At 36.5% G+C, this 10224-nt stretch overlaps 1 protein-coding gene and 1 long non-coding RNA gene across 2 annotated transcripts; one reads left to right on the forward strand and one right to left on the reverse strand.

The window, feature by feature from the left end:
• Positions 1-1005: 1005 nt before the first annotated feature.
• Positions 1006-1901, forward strand: LOC148870652 (uncharacterized). The gene is made up of 2 exons (XR_016108036.1): positions 1006-1305; positions 1611-1901. It is a non-coding gene; the product is annotated as an uncharacterized LOC148870652 (long non-coding RNA).
• Positions 1902-3136: 1235 nt separating this feature from the next.
• On the reverse strand, positions 3137-6412 carry LOC148870653 (uncharacterized). Its single transcript, XM_088969520.1, has 3 exons — positions 6186-6412; positions 3493-3649; positions 3137-3407 (listed from the first exon to the last, which is right to left on the reverse strand). The coding sequence occupies exons 2-3, from the start codon at positions 3646-3648 to the stop codon at positions 3360-3362; spliced, it is 204 nt and encodes a 67-aa protein (XP_088825646.1). The 5' UTR covers position 3649; positions 6186-6412; the 3' UTR covers positions 3137-3359.
• Between the last annotated feature and the right edge of the window lie 3812 nt (positions 6413-10224).

Genomic DNA, 10224 nt, shown 5'->3' on the forward strand with positions numbered 1-10224 from the left:
AGTATGTCACATCACCATTTCCTTTTAATAAATATTGGGGGTTAGGAGAAACAAAATTTTGATATTTTCCCAAATGCCCCATGCACAAAAAATCAAGCATTTTCAGTTTCTTGGTATTTATTTGATAAATGATCTTCACTAAATAATAATTTCATATAGAATAAACACAAACGCCTATGTAACACTAATGTGACAGCATTTTTTCAATAAACTCCAACGAATCAAACATCCCCTCAATTTCTTATGTCAGTCAACCATGATACAGCCTGAAACAAGGTGGGCCCCACAATCACTCAATCTCAAATTCTCAATTCTGATCGAGTCCGGATAGGATAGAAATAAGGTGAGCTATGCAACCTATCAGGTGCGAATACGCCAATGTTTTGTATGCATGGGCGCATGTGAAATTCACACATTACGCGGCATGGAACACTGGTATCTTCACTGTTGATTGCTACTTTTTTCTTCCCTATATGATCTCCTTCTGGTCAGTCTTGAATCCCAATCAGCACTATTTCAATCTTGAAGCTTCGGTTGTAGTTTTTGTTCACGTGGCAAGAAAATTTTTGGCTGAAACCTCCCGGTAGTAAAACCAATCCCTCATAATTTTTATTAAGGATTTTTGGACTGCAATCTCCCTCATAAATCTAATTTGTAGCCCCCTCCTACTTTATTAATAGCCCCCCTAAAAACTGTATCCTACCCGTGAATTTAGCATCAATCCATGGGCAGGATTCAATCCACCCCTAATCCATGGGCCGGTTTTGAACGGGCATGATTTTCAAAACCGGACCGGACCGACGGTTGGACCGAAAAAACCGATAACCGTTTAACCCCCGGGTCCGGTTATACTATAAACCGGTAAATCTTTAAAACCCGTTGAAAAAGTTAGAAAACGACTAACCCGAGAGGTCAAACCGCTAAATCATTCGACCCGGGCAGCGGTTCACGGGTTATCATTTTAATTTTCACTGATTTAAATAAAAAAAAAAAAAACAAATAACCCCCGTATCCCCAATCCCATCTCTTACGTTTAGTATCGTTCTAACCCTTCCCTCCTCTCATCCGTTACACCCAACCGACCACCTGCGGCGGCCACGACCTACGACATCTGACGGCAACACACGCTGACCGACGACGATTCACGACGACCAGCGACGGTGGTGAGCTTCATATATGGCGGCCAACATTAATTTTGCAACAGATCCAACAGTAACAGTTGTGGGTTGCGGCAGTAACAAGTCCGACGATCGACTTGCAGCGGTGGCCGACGATTTTGCAACCTTACCTGTAGTGACGGCGATGGTATATTTCTTGCCCACTATTCTCCCATGCTTGTTCTATCTGCAACTTTTGGGAACTACCCGACCTTCAATCCTTTGAGCGTGAAGGTATAAAATTCAAAAAAAAATGCAAAACTTTTGGATTCTCAATTGAGTGTCAAGGCTCGAAATTGGTGACACTCAATTGGGAACACTAATTTGGGAACCCGAAAGTTTTGCATTTTATTTTTTTGAATTTTATACCTTCACGTTCGAAAGGCTGAAGGTCGGGTGTTCCCAAGATTGAAAATATATTTTTTATTTTTTAATTTATTTATGGCATTACAGGTTAAATCGTTCGACCCGGATGATTGAACCGCTTAACCGGGAACCAGTCCCTGACCGGTTCTGTTTCCGGTTCATTTTTAAAAACCTTGCTGAACGGTAAAAACCAAAAAGGCTGCATTTGATTGCAAAAGGCGAGGGAACGTGAAGCATTTCTTTGGTCAACAGGAAAATGAACCATTTTTCTGCTTCTTCTAATGTTTGATACTTTATTTTAACTTGGGAAATAAGATGACCACTGCTCCGAAAAATGATTCATAGAAAATCAGAATGAATACCATTTTCCATCTCCAACTTATGTTCCGAAAAACATTTGCATTTTTTTTTTCGCTTCAAAATTTGTAGCTGTTTGACATGCATCAAAAGAAAACACCTTAAAAATACTAACTTTACAAAATCACTTGTTTTCCTTGATTTTACATGCAACCGAACTAAATAGAAAAGAAACCACAAACAGTTATATGAAAATGGGTTCTCCCAGATGGATAGTTGAAAATTGACTTGCGACACAGAACGATAGGCCATGATTGCAATGCAGTTCAGTGAAAATAGGCGAGGCTTTAGAAATTACTCAGCTAGCCGATGATTGCACTCTTGCTAGAGTATGAACCTCTTTGATATTGCTCCTAACAAGAGTCAGAGAAGTTGATTTCAATTTCATTGAGAAATCCGTGTGTGGATCTGCTCAGCATTTCAGCTCAAGCTGTAACAAGGAAGACCTTAAACACTCACATTACACGCCTTCCTAGAATCCTATGTTGACTTACAAAAAGAAAAATGGGTTTTTATAGTTCAGTCCACCCCTAGGGTGGAACTAAGATTTCTAAGGGTGGATTGATGTCAAATTCACAGGCAAAATGCGATTTATAGGGGGCAGACTACTAGTAGACTAGGAGGGGGTTGCAATTTCAGATTTCTGAGGTGGATTGCAGTCCACTTATCCCAAAGACAAAATCGCCCAACATTAACATGGCAATTTCAAACATGGCAGACGTGTAGTAAGTGAGATGCTTTTTTAAAGCTCGTATGTGAGAAATAACCAATAAAACAACGGTGAATTACACTGCACTTCAGCACAGAAATCTGAAATTACAGCCCCCCCATGGTCTACTTGTAGCCCCCTATAAACTGCATCATGCCCATGGATTTGGCATCAATCCACGGTTGAGATTCATCCCACCTGTACAGTGGGGCTAAGAATTCTAGCATAGGCTGAACACTCATTCTCAAGAGACAGTATGATGACAGAAACACAAAAAACTTGTAACCAATCAAGTGGGTTTTCATCAATATTCACAGTGGAGAGGGGTTGATTGGTCAAAGCCGGCATCATAGACTATTCCTAAAACAAAAGGTCATTATTCAATGTTGGTCCGAGCCATCTAGGATCTTGGGATTCTTTCGCACAAAGTGACCTCTGGCATTTTTTTCTCACAAAGTGACCGATCTCAGACTTGAGCCAGCGTTCTCACTTGCCTGTCGTAAGTACAACCAATAAAAACAGAAGTGTATTGATAATAAGGACATGGTTAGACCTGAAAACAGTTCATTCTTTATCATTACCATGAGACATCCAAAATCCAAACATATACAAATTGAAAAGGATAGATCCGTAGTTGTCATCTGAGACTAAACCATTATTTGAATCTGGAACTAGAAAAGAAAGAAAAAAAATATCACTTCAAGAATTTATAAAATCATTGGGAGCTATGACATGTCAGACTTTGGGTCATCACCGTTGAGAAAGCATCCTCATTCTTTCTTCCCAATCCCATGAGACATATTGTAGATCCCTCGTGCCTGGACAAAGCATAAGAGTCTTACTGAGGCAAGAAATCAACTGTACACTGTTAAAAATTAGAAAACTTTCTCGCTTCTAACTCACAATGAGAGCTATAGATGAAGCTGCCAATGCAAGGGGAATGGCCACTGAGGTTATCTTGTCAAAGGGACCCTTCAAGTGAGTGTGCTTGTGAATGCTTTGAAAGTACTGTTGCTTCTTAAGGAGTCTCTCCCTGGGGACAAAAGGTGGCTCTGTCATCCTGCATTACCAATTAAAAAAAAATCAAATGAAATTCCGATGTAAAATGACCAGAGACATGAACCACATGTTCTCACTTCTCACAAAAGTAGCTTCCCCTGCCATATCCTCATCCCTCTTACAATTCAGACTATCCATTCATTCCCATGTTTAAGCCATGGTATTTCATTTTCTCACTTCAACTTCAGACTTAGAAGGGCCTTTCAGAAAATCAATGATGACAATATTCCTTGTAACAACTTTTGGCCCAACTGAGCTCCTTGCTTTGGCGCTAGAACAGTAAATAAATTATAATACAAACTCACAAACTTCATATAAAGAAAGAACATTTTATTAATAAACAACTCTGTTGGTATCCTTGACATAAAATTGTGACAAAGAACCACAAATGCCAAAACATATAACTAGGTTGTGAAGATAATACTCCAAAGATTATTTTCTTCTGGTAACTACCCCCGGGATGAAAAGGAAAAGAAAATCAAACTGTGGTCCAGTAAAACAATCTTCATAAAGAGTTCACTTTTTGGACCATGCTACTAAAATGGTAAAATTCAATGGATTTTCTACTAGACCAGTTAATATCTGTGTCTTTGAAACACAAAAACATTAGAAATCAGTTATAATGTTAAAAGGCCATTATCCAATGCTGGCTCCTATTATCCAAGATCTTGGTCTTGGGAGGGGTGGACTGGATACAGACCTAATCACTGGCATTTTTAGCATGAAGTGGCCACTCTCAGAATTTCAATATACACTAAAAATAAGAAATAAGAGTATGCAGAAGGTGTTGACTAGAGATGTGCACAATCAAGCACAATTATGGATTGCAACTTGCATGTCCTTCTTTCTGTTGGGCATGCAAAAATGAGCTCGTCTCTCCCTAGATGAACAAACTTTGTTCTAGACTTGTTATCTAGCAAGTGAGTCCATTATGGAACACCTGGGTTAGCAAAACTAGTCCAGACAACATAACTTCAAGTAAAATGGATTGTGCTCCAGAAAAAATGAATAGTGTAACGAGTGTACATTTATCAACATATTAATATCAAAATGTAAAGGAAAAAAAAGATCCTAGTTAATGATCAAATCATAAACAAGAGCAACTGTTTATGTTTTTTTCACATATAGAATCATTTTTTGATAGATTATATAGAATCAATTTTTTTAGAGACAAGTAAATGTTAGCAAGAAACAATGAAATAAAAAGAGGGAAACATAACACACTATTTGGAATTAATTTGTTATCTAACTTAGTTCTTTGTAAGCTGCATTTCATTGAGTATATAGAGCCTCATATCTATTACCATATGCTTCATTTCACATTTTAACCCTCAGCAAGTGTTTGTGTTTGCTTGGCATTTACACATTCCATGTTGGTATCTGAACTCCATATTCTTCTATTGATAAGCATCGCCTAAATGCTGTGTCATGATCTAAGGAGGAAAGACACACCTTGGCACCCAATAGCTGTCTTGATTACATTGACTTGTATGCAAAGCATTACACATCTTGATAGCAAGTACCCTGATGGTGTCATGCAATAATGTATTGTGCAAGCAACATATCCATGGGTGTCCGATTTCTTGATTTAAATAAAGAGAGGAGATAAAGAGATTTTGTCTCATATTAAGGAAGAAAGATTAAAGAAATAGAGAGCATAGTCATTGTTCATTTTGAGGGGTTGAGAGAGTTCTCTTGGTAGTGATATTTGCATTGACCCTTCTAAATGTTGAAAATGGGATGCTACAAAATAGGGTGCCGAGATGGGGAGCAAAGGAGGATTCATTTTAACTATTTATTAAGAAATGTCTTAAAATGATAAATATTTAGGATCTGGACTTTGGGTGGTTAAGGTAGCAGCTTGGCAAGGGAAACTGAAGATCTGGGTCTATGCGATCATCTGAAACTTGGAATCTATGTTGCGAACTCTACAACCAAATCAATCCTCACCAGCAACAGAAAATATCAAATGGAAAAGGATAAGATGGTATTGGAAAGATCATGAGAGAGAAACAAGTAATATCAAATCAGCCTACAGGAAACTCCAAAACGACCCACGATATGGGTGATAAATGTCTAGCAAAGAGGACTGTAGAATTTCAAGATTGAATTTAGGATTGAGTTTTTAAGAAATTTTTGACAATGAGTTCCCTGTGACAGGCCCAGCATTTTACGGACCAAATTTCAAAACCTTGACTCGAAATGAGGATGAACTGTGGGTTATGAAGGAAGAACACCTAAGAATCCCCTCCAGTATCACAGCGAAGAAAGGAATGGATCTAAAAGTTTCAATACCTGCTTCTGGTTTACAATTTTAGACGGACATAAAATGGCAAAAGAAATAATATGTGATTAAATGAAGTAACCTTCTACCTATACAACTCTAGATTCAAATATCGACATGTTAATATCCTAATTTTCTGAAACTGAAACCCTTTGAATCTATTCTCTTCGATACTCCAACCAAAGAAATTTAGCTGTTATAGAAAGCAAACTCTGAACGATTTTTATCAGATCGAACAGATGAAGAAATATACCTGATAAGAATTGAAGATTAAATCGATGAAGAAAACGACTATAATTCGACGACTTTCAGAGAAATTGGCCGAGAAGGGTTTCGTCAAAGCTTCAAGTTTGAGTAGGAAGAGGGAACGTTGAATATAAATTTAATAAATAAGCATATTTCCGCCCTCTACACGAGTTCACGTCTGCGCCTCACCGTGCCCCACAGCACATCTCATCGTGCATTTGGAACATCTACCGTATTTATCAGTGGGACTGTGGCAGATGTTTCTTATACGCGGTTGGGAATGTAAAAGGTTAATTTACGTATTAGCGGGTACCCGTATAATGCAGGAATTTATTAAGGAAAGATAAATAATAAAAATAATCATTTATTAAAATACCTTTATAGCTTTATGGATTTATTAAAATTTACCATATAGTTAGCATTTTGCTAAAACACTAATAATTTGCAATGGATTTAACCAATCTTTCATTTAATGATAGTGGAAAATGACAGTGTTGACCCTAATCAAAAGAAAATACAAATAAAAATATCATTATTGTCCATTATAAGACAAGGGCAACCATTTTATTGGTTATATTTGGCTAATTTTATTTTCTGTTAAGGGTACTTTTTGAACAAAAAATCATGGACCTAATAGCAAAACAAACACTCCTTAATGAAAAATTGATTAAATAAATAAGTTGTAAAATATATGGGATGTTTTAGTAAAATGAAAACTATAAGGTATGTTTAGGTAAATATGAAAAATTATAAGATATGTTCGGTGAATGACCCTAATGGAAACACATAAGAGTATACAATTGTTTTATATTTTTAACTTTTTAAATAATTAATAATTATTCATATTTTATATACTATTTTTAATAATTTTTTTATAATATAAAAATAACAATAATTAATTTCAGTTAGGCTTATTCATCAAACTTATAAAATTGACCAACTTGATCAACTCGATTTGAGTTGGTCAGTTTTCTATTATTTTAGGTCGGCTTTGATTAAATAATTTTCCATTTTGATCAAGTTAGATCAGTTTCACTTTGGCCATTGTAAACCAACAAAAATCGAACAACCTAACCATAGATATATATTAATATTTTATATTTTAAATATAATTTTTAATATGAAAAAGTGAGAAATTTCTCATATTTCTTAGTTTAAAATGTTTTATTTTATAAATCTAATTTTTAAATTTATCTTTTAATAATATCACTGTAATTTTTAAAATTTAATTTAATTTCTACGTTCAAATCTTTTGAACCAACTAACCTTTTGTGAAAACCGACCCAAACCGATACAACTTGAGTAGGTCGGTTTTCACAAAAGGTCAATCGATTTAATTATCCATAAAATCATAATTTATACTATTATTACATAATTTCATTATTAATTTTGTAATATATTAAATTATTATTATTTTCAATATTATGTTATAATTATTTTCTACTTTGAAGAAATTTTTAAATTTATTACATAATTCCGTTATTTTAACTATTTAAAATCTAGTTATGATAAATATTTAAATAATCTATAAAATATTTATAATTTTTTGTTATTTTAATTTTATTTATTTAAAGCTATTACATATTATTAAGTATTTGAAAAACATTTAATTGATAATCCAGAAAAATATAATTTAAATTATTAGTACATAATTTTATGATATATTTTATAAAAATTTAAAATTATTTTTTATGTTTTTAATACATATTTTAATATGATTATATAATTTTATTAGAATATTTAAGTGATTCTTAAATTTTTTAATCTAAACTTTCTCTACATGAATATAAATAAAAGGTAAGGGAGGATAAATATGAATTAGAAATAATTTACACGGTTGAGGATGTAAAAGATTAACTTACACATTAATACTTGTACTTTTTGGATAGTGCACAGATGTATTTAATCCCGATGTTGCTGTATCTTGTAGTAGGTGTGGGCACTAGATGTTTACCCTGGATGATCGTGCTGGGTGAATTGTGACCTCGTATGATCGTGTCGGGTGAGCAACGGACGCTTCGTCACAGTACTTACTCATGGGATAAGGGGTCACACTTTGGCCAAGTATCCTACAAAGAGAGTCCCGAGAGCCAGAAGTATCGAAGGAATGGCCATAGGAATGGGCGCATCATGACATCGTAAGATGTCTCGCCCGAATAAATTAGTTGGTACTAGAAATGTTAGAAAAGTGAACGAAAAGAGTAATAAGAAGTGAAAAGGACAGAGGCACTTTGGAATAAAATCACATACTTGGTATTAGACCTGTTCATGGGCCGGGTGGCCTGATCGGTTCGGCCTGGCTCTCAGATAGGCTTGAACATGTATATGGGCCTACAGGTTTAGCCTCGGGTCAAAAAGCCTGATCTATAATAAATTCGAGTTGGGTTCGAGATTTATCAAAATAGCCCGACCTGACCTATAACTAAACCTAAAAACCTTAGTCGAAGACCCCCTCTTTTTTTCACCTCTTTGTCTTTTTCCTTTCTTTTTTCAGTTGAACCATTCTTCTCCACATCTTCCACAGTTCTCATCCTCACACTCTCAGGCAGCCACACAACTGGCAAGGCGGCGAACGTTCATCGGCGCAACAACTTCAGTGGTGAGTCCTCACTCCTTTCTCTCTCTCTCTCTCTCTCTCTCTCTCTCTCTCTCTCTCTTGTTCTTCTTCTCAAATCTCACTTCTCTTTCAAATCTCAGACACTAGCGACGGCGAGGCGGCAAATATAGGCATCAGCGGCGGCGATGAGTTCTCTCTCTCTCTCTCTCTCTCTCTCTCTGAGACGTGGACTGATCATTGTTAAACTTAAAATCACAGGTCACAACTCACAGACTACAGTTATCGTGAACTCAGTTCCGGCGAACACAATCACCAACGAACACAATCGGGCTTCAGGCTTGGGCCCAAGTTGTAGGCCCTTTGGTTGGGCTGGGCTCGGGTCCAAGTTGTAGGCCCGTCGGTTGGGCTAGGCTCGGGCCCAAGTTGTAGGCTCGTTGGTCGGGCCGGGCTCGGACTCGGGCCTAACAAATTTTCATTAATAAAGAATAAAAGTCCAGCCCAAGCCTGGCCCGGCCCAACCCATGAACAAGTCTATTTAATATATAAAGACACCCAGAAAGCAAAGTTCCCACTTATGGTATACTTGGTGTAAGCGAGCTCTAAGATCACATCTTTGGAATAAAATCCAATTGGATTCGTGGGTAGTTTGTATTTGTCCGGTTATTTGTGATTAATTATATTTGGGTTTCTGCAGCATTTTGCCCTTAATATCAATAAAAATAATATTTTTATATAATAATTAAAATGTGATGGATTTTTTGAAAAAATATCAAGAAAAGGGCAATAACTGAAAATGCTCTTCATGTCCAAGAAAGAAGCAAACCGGCGCAGGTGGGGCAGAAAGCGAAAAAAAAAACAACAAAAATAAAATTTGTTACAAAATAAAAACTTAGATCGCCAGAAATTGCTATCACCTCCTTGATGGTTCAAGCGCCCGACACTCCTTTTCACTAGATTGCTTTGCTATGCAATTTGTTTCCCGACGAAACCTTGTCGGAGAACCTGGTCGTTGCTCCCCTTTCCTATCTACGCTTGTCGTAGTAGAAGTTTTGGCAAAGATTGAACTGCATTTGTGACAAGCTATCATGGGAGCAGCAGGATTTGGTTTAAGAAGCATTGAATCCGGTGGTTCGATTTTGGATGGTACCGGATTCGCCATCTCCTTTTTGACGACGTCTCGAAGTGCAGTTGCGGCAGAGGACTCGGATGAGTTCTTGGGGAAGAATACAATTGCATTGCTATAGAGGAGAAGAAGATCACGGAAGAACTTTCAGCTGCAACTAGAGTATCGTCTTTCTTCCAACCTCGATCTCACTGTTTCAAGATCAAGATTGCCAGACCAAGCTTCTGTACCTGGCCGTATCCTGTAAATCGGAAAAAAAAAATATCAGCATCTGCAATGTGGTTTTCCTACCAATTAAGCGGTTTTCTGGCACAATTTGTAAATTATTTGTCTTTTTTGCATGAATCTCATTCAAACATTATCATA

This window comes from Nelumbo lutea, chromosome 2 (assembly GCF_056320005.1).
Source record: "Nelumbo lutea isolate HS-2025 chromosome 2, American lotus-T2T, whole genome shotgun sequence".
In the NCBI taxonomy this organism is placed as follows: Eukaryota; Viridiplantae; Streptophyta; class Magnoliopsida; order Proteales; family Nelumbonaceae; genus Nelumbo; species Nelumbo lutea.

Bases quoted from the DNA above. Each gene is read 5' to 3' on its own strand.
- LOC148870653 (XM_088969520.1), bottom strand. From the start codon at position 3,648: ATGACAGAGCCACCTTTTGTCCCCAGGGAGAGACTCCTTAAGAAGCAA. The intron at 3,408-3,492 runs GTGAGTTAGAAG...TGCTTTGTCCAG, and splicing joins CTTCATCTATAGCTCTCATT to GCACGAGGGATCTACAATAT.